General features: G+C 32.9%; 1 protein-coding gene across 1 annotated transcript in view; it reads left to right on the forward strand.

Annotated features, from left to right (window-relative positions):
• The first annotated feature begins 6,851 nt into the window (after nucleotides 1-6,851).
• LOC110039174 (putative calcium-binding protein CML19) overlaps nucleotides 6,852-22,879 on the forward strand; it is a 33,351-nt gene continuing 17,323 nt past the window's right edge. The window contains exon 1 of the mRNA XM_020744150.1: nucleotides 6,852-7,256. Coding sequence (XP_020599809.1) covers nucleotides 6,852-7,256 — 405 coding nt within the window. The remainder of the gene's footprint in view (nucleotides 7,257-22,879) is intronic.

The following is a 22,879-nucleotide window of genomic DNA, read 5'->3' on the forward strand; positions in this document are numbered from 1 at the left end:
GTCAATTAAGACATCAGAGGAGAAAATGTGATTTTTCAAAATTTAATTTAATTTATATAATTATTTTCATGCAAAAATAAGATTTTCCAAAGAAAACTTAATAACTTGACCAAGGTGAAGTCTAATCACTTGAAATTTTTACTAGATGTATATTTACACTAGAGAAGCATTTGGAACAAATTTCATGATTTTTTAATTTGTATTTGAATTATTATAATTATTTTAATTTATGGGGTACTTATTAAATATAAAATATTTTAAAAGTGGAAAATTAAGTCTTACATTTTTAAAAAATCTCCCTGAGGTCTTAGAACCCAAAGAATCAAATTTTATATTTTTTTGGATTTTTTTTTTGTTTATTAGAATTATTTTAGTGGAAATCTATTTTTTAGCCTTTAAAAATTATTTTAAGCTTCAAAATACAATATCTTTATTTAGAAAACCAGGAAAAATATTCAAATTGTTTCTAAGTGCTTAGAAAATAATTTGGAATATTTTCATGAATTTTATTATTTTTATGATTTTTAAGAATTTTTAATTATTTTAAATATTTAAAAATAGGCTAATAATGAAGTTTTTATTTTAAATTAAATTTTATTTTTAGAAAATACCCCTGATCACAAAGAACTAAAAAAAAATAAGTTTTCAGAAATTTTTGAGTTATATTTTGATTTTTAAAAATCATTTAAGTGTCAAAGATGACATTTAGTTTGAAAAATCAACTTAGGCCATCAAATAAACTTAAAATGCTTTGAAATTTTTATGGGGAGTTCTCTGGATCTTAAACATCAGAGGAGATAAAAAATCAATTCATTTGGATGTTTGTATTTTCCAAAATTAATTATCTTAGTGATTTAGGGTTTGTGAAGATTAGGCGCATTTTGAATGCTTTGGCTTATGAGAAAGACTAGACCTCAATCAAAAGTGAAGTCAACAGGGTCAATTAAAATATTAAAGATGAAATTATAATTTATTTATTTTTATTTAATTTTTAATAATTATTTTAACCCAAAAATAAAGTTTTCTTATGTTGATTTATTTAAGTAATCAAGGTAAAGTTTCTGTCCTTAGGAAAATTGTTGGTGGTTCACCTAGGTTAGAGGATCACTTGGACCAATTTCCAAAATTTATTGAGTTATATTTTAATTATTATAATTATTTATTGATTTTAGTGATTAATTAAATAAAAAATATAATTTAATTTCAAAATATACTTTTTGTATTTTTCTTTTGTCTCCCTAAGTTCAGAGAACTCGGAGAAGGGAGACAAAAGAAAAATATATAAAGTAAATTTTATTTTTGGTCCATGGGGAGAGCTCCTCGATTTAGGTGGAGGGCTAAACGACGCCAATGGCTAATGGGGGTGAGCCACATTGGATGGATGTAAATTGGATTTGGTCTATTGGGAGAGCTCATCGGTTTTGGGTTTTTCAGCCACTAGACCGACCGACCAAGCCAGGGGAGATGGCTAGCTGGCTCAAGGAACCAAGGGGGAGTTTTAATGGTGATTAGAAAGGGGGTTTAATCAAATGAGATCAAGGTTAGGTCACTTGGCCAAAAATGGGAAGGAATCCCCCAAATCATTGGTCCCTTGTTCCATGGAACCCTTACGGTAAGCTAAGAGCATCTAGGGTGGTTCTTAGGGTCTAAGTGGATGCTGAGGTGGTTCAAGGTGGGTCGACCCATGTAGCTCCAAGTGGATTTAAGGTTGGGCTCAAAATGTATGAGTTAGCTTGGAATTTGGTTTAGGCTTGGCTAAAGCTTGGGTCTAGTCCAATTGAATGGTCAATTTGATTCAGGGAATTGTCATGAGGCATTTGAGTGTCAATTGCGTGTAAAATTGAGGTGCTATGAGGTTTAATTTGAAGGGATTTGGACTTTGGGGCAAAATTGGGGGTTTTGACTTGAGTTGGATTTGGGCCAGACTTGGGGCTAGGTCAATGCAAATTAAAGGTTCAATTTGTTCTATGGGAATGTTATGAAGAATTTAGAATCCAAAATTGGGGTAATTTGATAGGCTAGAGAGTTCAATTTGATGGATTTGGCTTGGGGTGAACTTGGGGGTTAAAAATTGGGCTTGGAATTTGAGTTTGAAATTGGATTCAATTGGGCTTGAATTTGATTTCAATTGGGTCTAGACATGATTAAATTGAGTTTATATTTGAAATTGGGAAAGTTTGAAATCAATTTGGTGGAAATTAGAGATGATTTGGAGACTTTAGGCATTTAGGGGTAAAACTGGGATTTTGGACCAAACCGGTCAATGTGGTCAAATTGGGTCCAATGGATGTTTGGCATTGGTTTTGGGAATTTTTGGGCCATGAGGGGCATTTTGGTAATTTTGATGAAGTTAGACATATTTTGGGAATTATGGAAAATTTGGGGTGTTTTGGGTAATTTAAATGGTTTCAAATGGTTTGACTTTATTTTTGGATAAAATTTGTGGATTTTGGAAATTTTTGAAAATTTAGAGTTTCGAGGGTAATTTGATGATTTTGAGAAAGTTTGGGGTCAAAAGGCCAAAACTGGGTATTTAGGTAGGATGGGATCAATTGAGGATGCTAAACACAAAAATTACCCTTATGGTGCCATGAGACTAATGGAACTCCCATTTTGAATCCTCTATGTGTTGGTCTTAGCCAAACGCTAGCCTAGGGATAAGGGTGTAGGGGACCATCCACATGAGTTTCTAAAAGAATAAGGGATCAAGCTAAGCAAGTTTGGTTAAGGGTTTAAGTTGTAAGTGAATGTGAGGGGTATCAAATATGTGTGTACAAGATTGACCAAGATCACATCACCTTGGTTTAACCTTAAGGCCAAACAATCCTATGGGGACTCCTCTTGAGCTCCCTCACATTGGTTCTGTCTACTAAGTGCTAGAGGTTAAAACCAACATGTGGAACTTCAAGATGAGCAAAGAAACATTTGGAATTTCTAATGGTAGGGTTCCATTACTAGTCTTTTATGAATAGTCAACAGGAAAGTCCTATGGTAAGATTCTAGGCTTCTAAGGAGAAAAGACTAGACCTCAACAAAAAGTGACGTCAACAAGGGGTTTGATTTTCATCATTGTTTCTTATAAAGATGTCTTTAAAGTGTCTGAAAAACTGAATGTACTTCAGTTAAGCACTTTGGATCTTTTTTTTATAAAGTTTACCTCATTAAAGTATTTTCTCTTACACTCTTCTTTTGTTTGGCTCTATTATTATTTTCCTCCTTCCTCCTTAATTTCTCACTTCTCAAAATCATTGACAGGATTCAAAGTTGGGAAGCATTAGGAGAGAAGGGCAATGTGATGGAATTCAAGTTGGCGATTCCACAAGAAGAATGACATCAAACAAAAGACAAAATTAGGATCGGCGACGACACTTTAGGTAGCACGAAGAGGTACCACCCAAGTGATGTGGATAACATTTCTCAAACCTGCTCATCCAAAATTTTCTTGAGTGGAGCCTTACCTTAATTTGCATTATTGCTCTTTATGCCAAAAAAATATTGAACATTCTAGTTCTGATTATTCTTTGACCAGGCTTTGAAGGTGTCATCATTCCTCCGTATCATGGATGTGGCCTTTACAGTAAGCATGATATTTCTTAATATCCTAGAGAAAAGCTCTGGTCCTCATTGGGGGCACCTTTTTTAAATAATCATTTTTTCTGAATGGCCTCCATGAGCTCAGCCACTGAGATTCTCAGCTGGTCACCTTCGATGTTTTGTGATTGTGCATCGGGTGCTCATTATAAGAAGCTAACCATTAATTAGAGTATTGAGCCTGACCTCCTTGGTTTCAACTTTTGTCACCCCCATATTGTCTAACTTTTATCACCCCCATATTGTCTAGAGGGAGATAATTATCTTCATATTGTGGATGAATGGGGGAATGCAAGTTTTCCCTCATCCTCCACTTATCGCCTTGGCGAGCCCTCCTCTTCATGCGACATATGGATGGTTCCATCTTGGCCAAAGTATGAGTGGAGTTACACTCCTCATCTGAGATGTGATTGTTGGCTTGTTCTAATAGCTTAGCTATGGTCTTTGGTCACTGCAAGCCTAGAGCATACCCAAATGATCCTTCCTTCGTCCATTTGGCCAGGGTGGCATGTGCTACTATGGGTTTTTGATTTAGCACATCCAATATCTCCTTCTAAAATAAGGTGATGAATGAGCATTGACTCTCGCTTTGCATCTACCTAATCTACAATAGGTCCTGCGAACACATTTGAGCTTCTAAGCGCTCACAAACTACAACATAAACATAAACATTGGCTTGAAGTCTTGACTCCCATTTTTGTTATGTTAAATCACCTGAGGGTAGACTCCCTTAGTTTAGTAAAAATTAGGCTTCACTTCAACACATTTTTCATTCTTAGCAAATAGATGGTCAATATAAAGGAGGTAATGCGGTCAGCTGGAACAGCCATACACTTGTTGGTCTCCAAAGCATGAACTTTGAATCTTCAAGGGATCAACTTCAAGAATATGTTGAGAGAATGTGTTTTATGGCTGGCGAGGTGCCTCAGTTGGCATGAACCATTGTTTGTCTATTGCCACAGACCTTATGCTATCGAGGTACTCTGAATCACAGATCCTTTCCTTAAGCAAGGGTACCCTTTGCCTTTTGGGTGTCAGTGCTACCTGTCAAGGACTTTTATCCTTTCCTCGAGCTGATAAATATTTGATGGCATTCATCTTCTCATTCTTCAATTTTTAGATTTGTTGCTACACAAACTCTTTAAGGCACTCCATATTGACGAAGTCTCTATTGTGAGCTTCTTTTCCTTATGCCAATCCTCTTCTTATCATTGGCATGATCCACACTCACTGTAATTTTTCGGATGTTGAATCTTGATTTGTCTGTGAACTACACCCATGGAATAGAGTGTAAGACAAGAAAGAGAGAGAGAGAGAGAAATGTGCAATAGTGTATAGGATTTTAAGTAAAGTGTGTAACATTTTATTTATAGAATAATCCCCTATTTATAGGGAAATGTGGTAAAACATGAGAAGTTACATTTATACCCCTAGTTTAATGGAGGTTAGACAAGTTATTATAAGCATTTTACATATGTGGCTCCATAGTCTAACGACCTTAAGGCTTAGCTACCTGGACTGGCGAGCCCTTGATAGGCGGTACCGGTCGGCTAAGCTTGGTAAATACAACCGAATGGCTAAACTAGTGAGGCCCTCAAGTCGGTCCAGATTAGTATTGGTTGTCGACAAAGTAAATCTAGGCTATCAAGCAGAAAGTAAATCACCGTAATCCGATAGGTAGTCCCCCTTAAGAAAAAGATCTTGAGAGGTATTCACCCTTAAGTAAGCCTCCTAGTCTCCAATCAGTCAGCCATCCTTCAATATATCTTATCCTGCCTGCACCATCAGTTCTCCTTGAGATTCATGCAGGCTCTTTTCTAGCATACACTTACAAATTCCCAAATTCCTAGAAAACTCAACCCGCAAAACGTGATCCATTCTTCTTTATCCATCCCATACATTCTGAATGGTTCTCGCATTCTCCGCTCTTCTTTTTCTTCTTCTCAACCAATTTAATAAACTCTTCCCATCTTAGCAGCCCCATCACCATCAACATCCATCGATTATCCCCAATAACGTTGTTCACGCAAAACTTGAGCTCAGTCGAGTTCTTTCCATCACAATCTTTGTCAAACCAGCAAAACAACCACTCAACAGCTGCTGGATTAAGGCTTATCGTCCTTTCTTTAGCTAGAAAATGTAAAAGAGTAGGCCATTTTTTTTTTATTGATGTTTTTACGTTTATGGTGTTTCAACTTATTGCCTTCTAAGCTCATAAGATTAGTGTCAACGTGAAGGTGACCTGATTTCTACTTTGTACTTTAAACAGCAATGACTTTCTTCGTGTGACACAACTTTTACCAAGCAAGATCTCTCGGCACGAAATGTACCTATTTAGTTTTCTATTAATTTTTTATTTTTTTAACTAGTTCAATTGGAGTTAGCCTCAACCAAAAACATACTTTTTGTAAATTATAAATTAAGGAAACGGCCAGGAAAATTGAGCTGCACCATGACCTTTGAAAGGACTGAGTCATATTTTTCTCTTATTTTATATTGGTAAGATTTACTGACACACCACATAATTTCAATGTATTTGCATATCCAACACCAAAACATAATTTTATATATATATATATATATATATATATATATTTACCACTTTAATTATGCCTGAAAGATGTAATTTACCTTAGAATGTTGATAATTATGATGTTATATCAAAGATTTGGGCGGTAAAAAAGTAAAAATTTATAGTTTAGTGGTTAGAAATGCAAATACATAAAAATGGAGTGTTATGTATGTAAATGCCTCTTTAAATTGTTGTTATCTAATTTTAGTTTTACATGGGTGTTGTCAGAGAAAAAATATTTATTGCGTTGAAGCCCGAACGCTGTGACACAGCGGGGGCGGAGCGGAAACTCGAACCTTCGCTGTATCACGTCCAATATTTTCTCTTTGTTAGAAGAGTTTGGCTTGAGCAGGATGTCTCCCGTCACTGTGCATAAAAAAGTTATTTCAGGTGAAATGAAAAGTAGACCATGCAATTTAAGAATATAAAATAAAACATATTTAATACCCCTAACAGTTACCCAAACCTCAGGATTTGTATACTTCCGTTACACATCCTGGCATAGAAAACGAGCATAAACACGCCAACCTCACCATCACGGCTATGCCAACACCCAAATGCTTCAAGCACATAAGCATGGATCTCTATAAATTCCAATCAAAATTAAATCCTTAAATCACCACAAGCAGCAACGTAAAGAGCAGTTGTTTCATCATCAAACTCATTTCATTTTCTAATTAGATCAACGATGAGCTTTAACCAGATATCTTTGGAACAAGTATTCTGTTATTTCGACGAGAATGGCGATGGTCGAATCTCTTCGGCTGAGCTCAGGTCTTGTATGAGTGCCGGCGGTTATGATCTATCCTTCGAGGAAGTTAGGGTTATCATCGAGTCGATGGATGGTAATGGTGATGGGCTTTTGAGGTTTCAGGACTTCATCAAGTTGATGGAGAGAGCAGAGGAAGGTGATAGAGAGATGATAGAAGCCTTCAAGATGTACGAGAAGGAAGACGAAGGATGCATAACCGCTAGAAGTTTAAAGAGGATGCTAAGCAAGTTAGGTTATTCTAGAAATATAGAAGTTTGCCAGGAAGTGATTGATAAATTTGACATCAACCATGATGGAGTGCTCAACTTCGAAGAGTTCAAGGTTATGATGATGGCTTAAAGATTAGTCATGTTCTTTTAGGAATTAATCATCTTGATGTATATGATATGTTATCTTATTGTTCCCAAGGCTTTTAATGTTTTTTAATGTATATCAAGTTATATCATTGTTTCAAAATGATGTGGTTTATTATTTATAGAAAATTTTATTGTCTTAATTCACTCAGGATCATGTTGCTGAGAAATATAATTTTTTTAAAGCCTTCATTGAACCCCCAACGTATCAAACAATGAGGCGTTTCGGCCCCAAGCCTAGCACCACAATGCCCTAACAAAGATATTGTTTGTTGCTATAATGCGAGTTATTTTGTGCGGCTAGTGCCGCGATACCATGCCCGTCACCTCGGTGCCAGATTTTGCTATAAATAAGGCTTGGGACCAACAACTTATGTACACCAAATTCTCTATTACAAAGCTTTGCCCCATTCTTTTCGTTGACACGTTCGTATTTTAAAAAAATATTGTCGTGAGAATGTGCCATAAGACCCAAAACTGGTTGTGCCGCCCCTCTAGCTATAGAGGAGAGAAATGAGACCAAAGATTTTGACTTTCTATTTTGCATAAGGAATTGTTAACTCCCAAAAAATCTTAGACATGAATATCTGGCAAGCTCGCATTGCAACATTGCATAGCTTCCCTCTCTTCCAACACGTCTATACGTTGCACGACGATGTCTCATCTTAAAGAGGGACACTCTTCTGGAGCAGTTGGACACCATCGTGAGTTGGAGCTGCCATATTGAGAGGCAACAGAACACGTTGGCTTAATGTCATATGGAAGACTATGAGAGATGGGCGAGGGCAACCTCGCCTTCTCCTTGTGACCATACTACCGAGGGAGAGACAAGGAAAATGGTGGCCAACTACAAAGAAAGCGGTTGGCTATCCAACCCACAATGGCCACACCTTGTTTTATTTTTTATTTTTGTATCTTTCTACCTTTATAAGGAAACATCTTATTAGAAAAGCTTGTGCCTTGATCCTAACTGTTTATATGCAACAGTATAACAATGTCTTTGATTATATTTTTCACTTATATTTTCTTACTTTGCAACAGTACAAACAACTTGATCCGGGAGAAAATAAGAATTAACCTTTTTAATTTATACATATATTGGGATATAAGCAAGTACACGTATCGTTATCAAGTAATATAGGACTTTTTTATTAAGACCTGAATATCGAACCTACGGGAATTTCACAATAGGGAATTTCACAATATGCACTCACAATATGCACTATTAAATAACAAACTTTCTTTTTTAAAAAGACAATTACTTAAGCTACAAATGTTTTTACAGTAATTAAAATTCAAATCTTTTTGGCATTTTTGATATTTTGACAAAACAATAAAAACTTCTAAAGATAACTTAAGTTTATGAAAAAGAAAAATACTGAATATGAAATATCTTTCTCCTTATCATGAATTAGTAATAAGTATAAAAATTCTGTTATGGAAGTATTCAAATTGTGTTGTGCTAAATATGAGCAATATTATTCTTTACCCTTACTTGAGATGCTATAAAAAATATTGGTTAATTTAAAGTTTGAATAGTTATGAAGACCGGCTTGGCAGGGAAGATACCAGCTCTCACTCTAGAGTTCCCTCGATTCCCTCCACCTGGGGGCTAACATCTCATATCAGAACCTAAAACAAAAAACCAAGTTGAGGGCTTTAGCCTGCCACTCTAAAGTCCTCTAACCCTACACCCTTCAAAGATTATTTTCCTATTTATTTGCACTCAATCATATGAACTACATTCTCATTCATACAACCTCATGTGATTCTTTCTAATTGTTGACTGAGACAATATTAGCCCAGATCTTACATGTTCTCACAACAAATTTTAACATCTATATAGGCCATATCGAGAAGTAAATGAAGTATATGGAATTAAATCATCACAACTTCTTCCAACATTAAAGATTAATACTCTCCACAACTTCCATCCAACACTTTAATTACTTATAATTTAAGAAGAAAGATAAAGAAAACTACTCAGAATCCATGGAGAAAACAAAACCACACTTTAGTTTAAAAGTAAAAATCATTGTCAAACCAACAAGAAGTCTCGATTAAAACCAAAAGTAGTTTAAAAATAAAGATAAAAACTTATCTCAAATCCTCCACCAAACTCTTGAAGTTCCTTTGAATCTCTTCTCTTTTACAACACTCTTAAATCTCACAATAACTAAAAACAAAAAGGATAAAGTAAATTTGTGGTGCCTGAAAATATCTCCAAAAGAACTTCTCAGGACTCCCTTTTCAAGCACACTTATAAGAGTTTCAACTTTCTTCTTTTATAAATTTCCAAGAGGTGTCTTGGTAACTCTTCAAAATGTGTCAAAATTCGATGTATTCTCTAAGAGATGCCTCCTTTCTAAGAGATGCCTCCTTTCACTCTAAGAGATGCCTCCTTTCACAAGTTTTTGAATCATATTTTTGTTTCTAGTGGTCATAAACACTCCCTTTAGCCAATATGTGCCTCAAATGTCGCTTCAAAATTTGGCAAAATGAATTAAACTGTCAAATAACTGCCTCTAGTGCTTAAGCGCGACCTTCTCTGTTTCACCGGTACTTAAGCGCCGGATCTAGCGCTTAGGCACCAAAACTCATTTGCATCATTTTTACATTTTTGCTCAAAATTTGATCCTTTTTCACTCCTTTTAACATTTTTCACCTTTTTACTTGTACATGAAAGAAAACACACAAATACCTTCCATCAAATACCTTCCATTAAAGCGTACCTTCCATTAAAGCGCACTATCTCAAAAATAGGTACAAAAATATGTCTAAAACATTATATGTTTTAGGTGTATCAAAATCCCTCAAACTTAAAATATTACTTGTCTTCAAGTGACACTTCAATCTTTAAAAACTAAATAAGTATGATATGTATATGAGTTTTTTTGGGAGCTACTAAAACTTAGATCTAGAAATATAGTAGTCCAATTTAGAAAAAAATATTTAGTAAATGAGACCAACTTAAAGTTTAGAAATTTTTAATGTTAAGAAATATGAAAATATGAGTTTATATCTAATTCAGAAATATTGTAGATTTTTCAGATATAGAATTTAGTTCTTTTATTATCTCTACTTAAAAATTTTTATTAAGAATAATTTTACTTACCATATATTATCCTTAAGCTTAAGAGTTTCTCAAGTCTTATACTTTAAAAAAAAAATGTGAAACCAATTTTTTATTAGGCACCAATCCTCAAGCTTCTCCTCCCTTTCTTTTTCTTTTTCTTTTTCTTTTTCTTTTTCTTTTTGTTTTTTTTCTTTTTTTCTTTTTTAGGCAAGGATTACAATATCAGGATAGGCCTTTAATGGTTTTGAATTCCACTTCTCTTTTCTTAAAGTAAAGCCCTGATGTAAATCTTTTACTTATAAATATAATAATAGTTTTGAAAATTATTTTTAATAAAAGAAATTTAAGTATTAAAAATAAAAGTCTAAATTTCTTTAATTTTTCAAAGGTACAATATTTCATACTAAAGATACTCACTTATATTAATCATTTTCTATACTTAAAATTTTTAACTTAAAGTTTTATTTCATTACTTAGAATTTTAACTAAATTTTCTTACTCATTTCTATAATCAAATTTTACTTCCCTAATATAACTTCATATACATAATCATTTTTCTTTTCAAATCAAATTCACTTGTAGCACATTTGAGAACAAATAAAATTCAAGTTTTAAAAATATTTTTCATTCCCCCCAAAACTAAAATTTTTATAAGACTAAACAGTTTAGCAACAAATATATATAAGCATGAATGAAAATTGAAACAACATGCTTACATGAATTTTTATACCATAATTATACAAGTACAAAACTAAAAACATGAGTAAAATTAATTTTTGATTAATTTTCTATCATTTTCATTTTAATTCAACATGTAGAGACTCATTAGACTTCTAAGTAGTAGGCACAAACATAAAAACAAACAAACACAATAACTTTGATTTCACAGTATAAACATACAAACAAACACACTAACAAGATAAAAGAAAAATACACGGTAGCAGTTTTCTGAATAAAATTAATAAAATTAAAGCTAGCAAGATTTTCAATTTTTCAAAAGACGGAAATAAGTTCAATTATAACTAACTAAAACACATTACTCAACACACAACGACAATTACTAACCAAGAATTTAAAACAAAATACTAACAAAATACAAACATTACAATGACAATTAAGAAAAAAAGTTCAATACATCAAATAGTCCAAACAAGTGCATAAACTCAAATGTATCAAGTCCAAACCACGTAGTCCATCACATATTACAAATATAAAAATAACTCAGTCCTCTTCCTCATCATCAAAATCACCGCTATTCCAGACGTCTGTAAGCTCATAATCATGGTATCTGGGATATGAAGGAAATTCCACTCCTTGATTACCCCTAATAAGGCTCTCCAAAGATGAGTGAAACAAAGATGAGTGAAAGAGTGAAATTTCTCCTCATAATCACTATTCCTTCTAGCATACCCATCAATATGATCTACAAAGTTTTTTAGATTTTGTACCTTATTTGCGATATAATTAATATTGTCCATCATCCTCTGCAATAATTGATCTTGAGTTTCAAGAGATTTCAGTAGACTCACCTCTAGAAGTAGATGCTCGCGAGTTAGATGGTCTAGATGTAGAAGCAGCAAAGGTGGATGCAACAGATGTCAAAATTACATAACTTCTTGAAAATCCTCCTCTCCAACCAAAAATAGAGTGCTCAGAATCGGACTTCATATTTACACTTGTAATTGGCTTTAGAGGCAACAACACTTCTTCCCAGCTATCATATCTCACTCCAACCTACTCACACAAAGAAAAGATCAAGGAAGCAAATCCCAAACCTGCAGTAGTAGCGGTAATGGCAGAACTAATAATAGTCCGACAGATCAAAGCTCCAATATTGATAAGCTTGCCTTCCTGAATAAAATAATTCAACATTGCTCTCTACCTCGTAACTTCACTAAGATTATTTGTCGGCAACAGACGAGCTGAAATAAAGTAGGGCCACACATTCAATGGTGCACTTAACTTTGAAGTGAAAAAGTTGACTCTCCTCTCATTTATGATTTTTCAAAGTCCCCTTCCAACAATCAATTATGAAATAATCTCATCCATTCTGTCTCAGTCAGACTATAGTTCACATAAAAACACAAAGTATCAGGTGGTAAATGATGGAACACATTGATTACAACAACCAATTTGCCTCTAACCACGATTCGATTCTCTTCTGCCTCAGGGAGGTTTGTATAGAACTCCCGAAATACAGAAATATCAGCCACAACAGAAAAAAATAGAATCGTTCCCATTGTTTGCGAACGATCAAATCTTCCACATATCCACATGGATTTTTAAAACACCTCTCAGGAATAAACTTGTGTGACTGTAGAGCATCACTATACCTATCCTGAGCTTTCAAACTCACAAACTTGCTCGAATCAAAGTGGGTCTTTCCCTTACTCCTCTTCATTCTTGGGACCATTCTACAAATTTTACAAAGTTCCACAATAACTTCAAAAATAAAGTCTAATCCACTAAACTTAACTCCTATAAGCAAAAACTACACTTTATAAGCAATTTCTATAAATTTTTCCTCATTTTTCACCATGAATAGTGATTTTTTGGTTTTTTCAAATGTACTCAAAATATATGGTGAAAATCCAAAATTTTTACATAGAAGTGAAGCTCTTACCTTAATAAATCCAAATATAACAAATTTGGCTCAAATTCACCAAGAAATCTCCACAAAAAAGTTTACCTTAGACTTCAAAATCGTGAACTCAAGAGGAAGAAGATGACGGCGAGAATAAAAATGACGATTTTCGGGGTTATTTTTCACCTTTAACCATTTGCGAACCGATTTTTTGTGAACCAGCGCTTAAGCGCAGCTTAGGCCCCTGCCTCTCGGGTTACATCGTGCTTAAGCGCGAGAATGTGGCGCTTAGGTGTCAGTGCATGATTTTTGATATTTTTGAACCTAAGTAAAATGTAATATTAGCCTAAGTATACCACCCTAAATGGTTTTATAACACCTAAATAACTATTTTCCTCTCCCTTAACTCTCATCTTTCTCAAAATTCTCCAATATAACTAATTCGATTTGAGACTAAAATAACACAAATTTTCATACTAACAAACACATATATTCATTTACGAACTAATACAAGTACATGTAACACTTATCATTCCAAATAGTCTCAGATGAGAAACTTTTCCTAAATACAAACACTTAACAAACATTCAAAATTAAACACATAAAACATAAACACTAAAAAAAAGATTTAACACTAACACATAAAAACAACGCCTCCTAACAAACAAACTCTAACATTGAACTTAATTCTATTCTTCATTTGTTGGGAAAAATTCCTGTTTTTCATCAGTCTCTCCTTGGGCATTCGAAATATAGAGTTGATAAAACAGACGGTGGTGATGAGCTATGATACAATCTTCTTCAATCCATTTCTGCTTAAGATACATCGCCTTATCCACTTCTTTTATATAATTAGCATGGCTAACTTGCATTTTCAATTGCCATCCAATATGCTCTAGATGTGCATTAACTTCATTCACCTTTGTCTCAAGCACCTTTGTCTCAAGTAAAGCCACAAGTAAAGCCACACTAGTCTCAATTTTGTTGATTTTTTCCGCTATTCCTTCAAAACTAACGGCTAAGAAATCGTTATACTTCTCTTGTGCACTCTGACTAATGAATTTCTTCCTCATGGCCCTCTTCCTTTTTCTCTAAATATTTCTTTCTCTTAGACTTTAGGGCTAACAATAATTTTGGAGTGAAATTTCATCACAAAACCCTTTTATTTATAAGTCTGAATCCCTCAAATAACTTCTAGGCACGTCCTAAAACTGTCATGATACGTTTAAGTTAACCAATGGCCTGTTAAGGCTTCTAAAAATTGAATTTTGGCACAAGATTTTTAACATCCGTGCTTAAGCACCAAATATTGGCGCTTAAGCGTCAGTGCTCAATTTTGCACCAGTCAACTCAACGTGCAAACACTCATTCTAGCATGTCTAGATTACTAAATAAAGTCTTAAAATCATTACTAACATATAAAAGTCTCAAAAATACTACCCCAAAATTTTTTAATCACACAAAAACAACAATCAAAGCAAAAACACACTGATAACTATGGGTTGCCTCCCATAAAGAGCTTGATTTTACATCGTCAGCCCGATGTAACCAATACTTATTCTGGTTGACCTAACATAATTTGATCATTAAATTTATGTCAATCCCCTACAAAATAAGATTTTACTCTATGACCATTCAGTTTAAATACTTTCTCAGTTTTAGGATCTTGATATCCAGAGCTCCATAAGAATAAACTTTTATCACAACAAATGAGCCCATCCACCTGGACTTAAGTTTGCCTGGAAATAATCTTAACCTTGCATTATATAGCAAAACTTGTTGTCTTGGCTGAAAATTTTTAATAAGAATCCTTCGATCATGCCACATCTTCATCTTTTCTTCGTATATCTTAGCACTCTTATAAGACTCATTCCTTATCTCTTCAAGCTCATTTAATTGCAATAATCTTTTCTCACCAGTATCTTTCAAATTATAATTGAACTCTTTAATCGCACAATATGCTTTATGCTCAAGTTCAACTGGTAAATGACAAGCTTTCCCAAATATTAGCCTATATGAGGACATTCCTATAGGAGTTATGTATGCAATCCTATAAGCCCACAAAAAATAGTGAAGTTTGACTGACCAATCCATTTTTGTTGGATTCATAGATTTTTCTATAATTCTTTTAATTTCTTGATTAGATAATTCAACCAAATCATTTGTCTTCATTTGTCTGAGGATGATAGTCTGAGGATGATAAACAATAGTAATTCTATGGTTTATATGATATTTCCTTAATCATTTCTCCATTATGACATTTCTGAAATGACTTCCCCCATCAGTTATGATCACTCTTGGCATTTCAAATCTACAAAATATGTTTATTTTTAAAAATTTTGCAACACTTTCAGCTTTACATCGAGGTAAAGCAACAACTTCTATCCATTTGGAAACATAGTCCACTGCTAACAATATATATAAATTTTTGAAAGATGGTATAAATGGCTCAATAAAATCTAATCCCCTAACATCAAATATTTCAACTTCTAGCATATAACTGAGGGGTATCTCATTTCTTCTAGAAATATTGCATACGCATTGACATCTATCTCAAGTTTTGATATAAGCATTAACTTCTCTAAAGATAGTAGGCTAATAGAATCCATATTGTAAAACTTTGTATGCTATTTTATCAACACCAAAATGTCCCCCAAAATCAGAATTATTACATTTTTGGATAATTTCATAAGTTTCTTTTAAAGGTACACTTCTTCGAATAATTAGATCATTTTTTTTTTTATATAAAATGGGTCATCCCAAAAATAAGTCTTAGCTTCAGAAATAAATTTCTTCTTCTGTTGGTATGTCATTCCATAGGGTATAATATCACTAATAAGAAAGTTCACAATGTCGACATACCACGGAACATGCCACTCATTAATATTGAACAATTTTTCATCTGAAAAATGTTCATTAATTTCTTTTTCAAAATATAGTGGTTTTTCTAATTCAAGCCTGGACAAATGATCAGTAATTTGATTTTCAAAATCAAATTCTTGCAAAAGAAGAATACATCTTATAAGTCTATGTTTAGCATCCTTCTTTTTCATTAAATACTTAATAGTAGAATGATCTGTATGCACTACACAATGAGTTCCAATCACATAAGATCTAAATTTATCAAATATCTAAGTTTATCAAATACATATACTATTGTTAATAACTCTTTTTCAATTATTGTATAATTAATTTGGGTTTCATTAAGAGTTTTACTAGCATATTAAATTACTTTGAAAATTTTATCATATCTTTGTCCTAAAATAACTCCAATAGCATAATCACTAGCATCACACATCAATTCAAAAGGTTTTCCCCAATCTGGTGAAACTATAATTGATGCAGTGACTAATTTTTCTTTTAATAACTCAAAAGCTTTTAGGCACTCTTCATCAACATTGAAATTGCATCTTTATCCAGTAAATGTCATAAAGGCTTAGCAATTTTTGCAAAGTCTTTAATATATCATCTGTAGAATCCAACTTGTCCTAAAAAAACTTCTTAATTTCCCTTACATTAGTTGGATAAGGTAAATTAACGATCACTTGAGTTTTAGCAGAATCAGCAGAATCTACTTCCATACATATTTGATGTCCTAATACAATTCCTCCTGCTACCATAAACTGACATTTTACTAAATTAAAGACTAAATTTGTTTCTTCACAGTGCTTAAGAACTTTAGATAAATGTTCTAAACATGAGTCAAATGAAGTTCTGAACACTTAAAAATTATCCCTAAAGACTTCAATCCCTTTTTAATTTAAATCACAAAAAATTGTCATCATACATCTTTGAAATGTAGTTGGGGCATTACATTAACCAAAGGACATTCTTCGAAAAGAAAATGTACCATAAGGATTGGTAAAATCTATTTTCTCTTGATCCTCATGAGTTATTTGTATTTGGTGATAATCAGTATATCCATCCAGAAATCAGTATATCCAATGCCCAACTAGTCTATCCAGCATTTGATCTAGAAAGGGTAATGAAAAATGATCTTTCCTAATGACAAGATTTAATTTAATATAATCAATGCATACAAGATTTAATTCAAGATTTAATTTAATATAATCAATGCATATTCGCTACTCTATGACTTATCTAATAGGTATTAATTCATTATGTTCATTCACAGTCACAGTTACTCCTTCTTTCTTAGGAACACAGTGAATTGGACTAACACATGCACTATATGAAACAGGGTAGATAATTCCAACATCTAAACATCTAACCACTTTAAAAATTTTAAAATCTCTTTCTTTACTACTTCTTTCATAACATGATTTAATCTCCTTTAAGGATCAACCCTGGGTTTGCAGTTCTCTTCTATATGAATTCTATGCATAAAAATTGAAGGACTGATTCCTTTAATATCAGCAATTGCCCATCCAAAGGCTCTCTTAATTTTTTTTAAAATTTTCATCAATCTTTCTTCTTCTTCCATCGTTAACTTTGAGGAAATTATAACTGGTAAAGTAGAGAAATCACCTAAAAAAGGAATATTTTAAATCATCGGGAAGTAACTTCAACTCAGGTTCTGAAGGTTTTTCAATTGATGGACAAAATGATTTATCTTTTTCTATCGTGTCCAAAATTTCAAAACTTTCTCAAACATAATTTAAATCTTCCTTATAAAGATCTTCACATTGATCTAGTTCCTCTTCTTGCTCGTGTTCCAAATCTTTTACTTCAGGTTTTTCTTCATACTTAGTTTTGAAATGACATTCACTCAAATATCTTATAACATCTATTCTATAACATTTATCATCTTTACCTTTTGCAGAATATTTCATTGATCTTGAAATGTTAAAAGTAATAGTTTGATCATTGATGTGCATAATTAATTCCCATTTCAATACAGCTATCATTTCTCTTCCTGTGGCTAAGAAAAGTCTCCCCAAAATGATCGGTATCTCTTTATCTTCCTTCTTATCCATCATAATGAAATCAACAGGAAAGATAAACTGATCCACTTTCACTAGGACATCTTCTATAACTCCTTTAGGGTGTGTTATCAAACGATCTGCTAACTGCAAAGTTACAGTAATATGGGTTATTTCTCCTAATCCCAATCTTTTAAATATTGATAATGGTATAAGGTTAATGCTTGCACTTAAGTCACATAACACTTTCTCATAAAATCTGTCACCTATCGCACATGGAATAGTAAAGCTACCAGGATCTTTAAGCTTTTCAAAAAGCTTTTTCTGAATAATTTCACTACACACCTCACTAAGTGCAACAATTTCATTATCTTCAAACTTCCTTTTCCTGTTGAGAATATCCTTCATAAACTTTACATAGCTTGCCATTTTTTCTTTGTTCTAAGGCTTCAGCAAATGGAGCATTAATGGTAAGCTTCTTAAAAATTTCTAGAAATTTTGAAAATTGCTTATCCAACTTCTGTTGACAAAGTCTCTGAGGAAATGAAGGTGGTGGTTTTTCCAAATCAATTTTTATCGGAGAAATAGGTCTTTAAGAATCTATTGGAGTGTCCTCTTTTGATTCTTCAATTTCTTCTCTTTCTACTTCAGTTTTCTTTTGAACCCTACCTTCCATCAAACTCTCTTCCGCTTCTAAGTTGAATAGCTTTTACCTGCTCTTTATTCTGGCCTCTCGGATTTGTTTCAGTATTACTAGGAAGTGTTCCTTAGGATCTATTACTTAATGAATTTGCAATTTATCCAAGTTGATTCTCAATATTTCTAATTGTAGCTCCTTGAATTTGTAACTGATTTCTTATTTGTAACACCACTTCTTCTATAGATAATTTTTTTGCCTTAAATTGTGGATTACTATTGAAACCTAAAGGATAAGTAGATCTATAATTATTATTCCCATGGTTGTTCCAGTTTCCCAATGAGTTTACTTGATTGTTCCCCCATTGCTGATTATTACCACCCATAGTATTATTTCAATTGAAGTTGGGATGGTTCTTCCAACTGGGTTATAATAACTTGAATATGGGTTATTGTGCTTGTTATTTATAACATTCAAAGTTTCTAATGATGCTTTAGAATCTACTATTTGGTCTAATGAATTCTCTTCAATCATTAAAATTGGTTGAGAAAAATTCATTCTAAATTGGTCCAACTTCCTTGAAATTGCAGCAACTTGATTTACTAACATAGTAAATGCATCAGATTCATGAATATTAGTTATTTTATTTGGATTCACCCTCTCACATGGCCTTTGAAAATTATTGGTAGTCATTTCTTCAATTAAAGCATAAGCATGATAAAATGGTTTTGACATCAACGAATCACTAGCAACGACATCGATAATAGATCTAAGAGACCCAACTAATCTATTATAAAAGTTTGAATTATGTTTGAATTATTAACTGAATTATTAACCAATCTAGCATAGCATGGTGTGGACACTTTCTTAAGAGTACTTTAAATCGTTCCCATGCTTTATAAAAAGATTCCCCTTCAAACCGATCAAAAGATGTAATATCATTTCTAAGCTTCGCAGTTTTTTATGGTGAAAAATATTTAGCAAGGAATTTTGGTGCTAAATCACCTCAAGTTCTGATTTATTCAGGTGCTAACAAATTCAACCACATCTTAGCTTTATACCCCAGTGAGAAAGAAAATAACCTAAGTCTTATGACATCATTTGATACACCATCATATTTAAATATAGCACAAAATTTTAGAAAATTGGCAAGATGTAAATTTGGATCTTCAGTTGGTGATCCCCTATAATGATTATTTGATACCATTTGGATAATAGTAGTCTATGTTTAAATGAATTAGCCACTACATTAGGTTTTTGAATACTACAATGAAGTTCATCTACCGTGGGGTTGACATAATCTCGTAAAGGTCTAAATTCTTGATGAATTTCAACATTTTGATCATTTTAGTTTGTCATTTCTGTAATTTTTTTAGATTTTTCAAAATTTATAATTTTTTTCTTTTTCTAATTTTCTTAATAGTTTTTTCTAATTCAGAATCCGTAGGGCACTATTCCTTCAGAACTTGAACTACGCATACATTAACATAAAATAAAATAAAATACGAAAAAATAAAATATTATAATAATATATTCCTAAAATAACTCTTAAAGTTTAAATAAGACTTTCTAAAATAGAAATTTACTTTCAATCAATTCCCTGACAACGATGCCAAAAACTTGATCTCAACTGTTTATATGCAATATTATACAATGTCTTTAATTATATTTTTCACTTATATTTCCTTACTTTACAATGGTACCAAAAACTTGATCCTGGAGAAAATGAGAATTAACTTTTCAACTTAATATATATTAGGATACTACAGAACTATATGTATCGTCGTCAAGTAATATAATACTTTTTTATTAGGCCCCGAATATCAAACCCACTGGGATTGTTCACAGTATGCAATAATTAAAGTAACCAAACTTTCTACTTTTTTTAAATGATAATCACTTAAACTATGGATATTTTTATAGTAATTAAGATTTAAATCTTTTTGGTATTTTTTATATTTTGACAAAACAATGAAACTTCTAAAGATAACTTGAGTTTATTGACCAAAGGAAAATATGTTGAGATTTTAATATCTATTTTATACTAATTTTGATGATATTGCAATTTTGATGATATTGCACATACTAATTTTGATGATATTGCACTTTAAAGAAAGGTATTTTTGATGTTTTATTGCAGGTACGATGAATTATGGCCATTGGATTAAAAAGATGCAAAAAGGAGAGAATTTGGAGAGAAAAGGACCAAAATATGAAGATTTGAACTAGGGCGCCGACGGCGAGCCCAACGGCGCTGACGGTGAGATTTTCCCGAGACTCCAGCCAAATATTTTAGAAGGCCCGCCAACGGCGCTATCGAGGCTGCCAACGGTGAGATCGGCGATTATCCCAACAGGTGCATTGAATGTGGACGATTTTTGGAGGGATGCTTAGGCAACTCTTGGAGAAACTCTTCTACAACTTTAAAAAAAGATTTTGACCAAAAATTGAGGGGAGTTTGAGGAGTTCAAGGAGTTGGAAGGTTTGAACAGCTTCCAAGAGCCCCAGTAGTGTGTAGAGAGTTTAATTTAGGGTTAAATAGTGAGGAATTCTTTGAGAGATTGTAAGAATGGAGGGAAAGTGAGAGATTTCTTCCTCCTTGCCACTTTAAAGAAGAATTCTGTGTGTTGTAAATAAAGGAAGAGATTCAGAGGAACTTCAAGAAATTCTCTTGGGGAGGAATTAGAGATAAGTGTTATTTACTTGTTGTAGTTTGTCTGACTTATATATATAAATTCCAAGTTTTATCATATCTTCCCCATGAGTTCTGAGTAGTTTTCTCTGTCTTTCTCCTTGTCTTGAGATTTTCACTTTGATCTTAATTTACTTTCAACTGGCCAATTAATTTGTTAAAATATATTGAGTTTTACAACTAAAGTGAAGATTACATCCAAGATTCAGGGAGGTCAAAGCTTTGGAAGTTAGGTGCAAATAAATAGGGAAATAAAATTATCGGGCGTTGAATTGGAGATTTTAGAGTGATAGACTAAAATCCCCAATTCATTCCTATAGTTTGGGTGCTAAAGTATAGATGTTAGCCCTCAGGCGAGGGGAACATGGGAGCTCCAAAGTGAGAGCCAGTATCTCCGAAGTGAGAGTCGGTATCCTCTTAGCCTAGATGCAGATTCGGTAACCAAGCATAGGATTAGTCAATGGTCTTTATGCCTGGACCAAAGTGTAAAGAATATGTATGCTCCTATTTGACACAAGACAATTTGAACTAATTCACTTTATCCATTCACTTTAATTTTTTGATAAGGAGAATGATGGTTTCTTATATATTGAACTTCACATTAGAAACTTTATTAGTAGAATTAGTTATTTAAGAGTTATTAAAATTACATATTTATTTCAATTGCCTATTAGTGACAGATAAGCAATTTGAATTATATTATTATGAATAAGTATTGATTTTTTAAAATATTAGTTTGTAGCCTCAAATATTACTCCCTGTGGGATCGATATCTATGACTCTATTAAAGCCCTATATTACTGAGCGATATGTATACTTGCGTTGATAACCGTGACTTTACCATTATTGAGTATTTTATATATACATCTTTATTGAATCTATAATTGTTATTAAGTTTTTGGTGTTGTTGCTGAGGAATTAAATCTTTTAGCAGAATTCTTTTAATAGCAGTATTAAATACTTGTATTTTTAAGCATTTATAAAGTCTTTATCAGCAGCTAGTTTCTAGAAAACTGAACTAACTTGGGTGATAGGAGCAGGCTTCTTTCTCTCCACGCCATGTCCAAGAGGTGTCGATAACTGGAATTGAAACTTATTTTCATATTTAGTTAACTACTTTTCTGTGTATTGATTTCAATTGTATGCGTAAATTTAGACCTGAAAATCTTATACCTTACGATTTGGAATTAGAACGCACTGTTAGAAGAATTAGAAGACTAAGAAGGGAACCTTTAAATCCTGACACAATGGAAAACAACGTAAATAATCGAGGAAAGGAATAGAAAATGAACACCAACCCAATTCCTACAGCCGATGAAATACACTTATCTATCCAAAATCCTGATGTAGTTGCTAATTCATTTGAGCTTAAACCTGCTATTGAACCCGTTATTATCTAAATGGTAAACAATAATCAATTCTGAGGTACACCAAATGAAGATCCTAATTTTTACCTCGCTAGTTTTTAGAACTATGTGCTACCTTTAAATATGATAGAGTTTCAAATGATGTTGTTATGCTTAGACTTTTTCCTTTCTCACTTAGGAATAAGACTAAGATGTGGTTAAATTTGTTGCATTAGGATTTATTAGAACTTGGGGAGAACTTTCACAGAAATTTCTATCCAAATATTTCCCTCCATCCAAAACTGCTAAACTTAGAAATGACATAACATCTTTTTGTCAGATTGATAGAGAGTCGAGAGAGTCGATATATGAA

The sequence above is a fragment of the Phalaenopsis equestris genome, unplaced genomic scaffold (genome assembly GCF_001263595.1).
Source record: "Phalaenopsis equestris unplaced genomic scaffold, ASM126359v1 Scaffold235610, whole genome shotgun sequence".
Taxonomy (NCBI): Eukaryota; Viridiplantae; Streptophyta; class Magnoliopsida; order Asparagales; family Orchidaceae; genus Phalaenopsis; species Phalaenopsis equestris.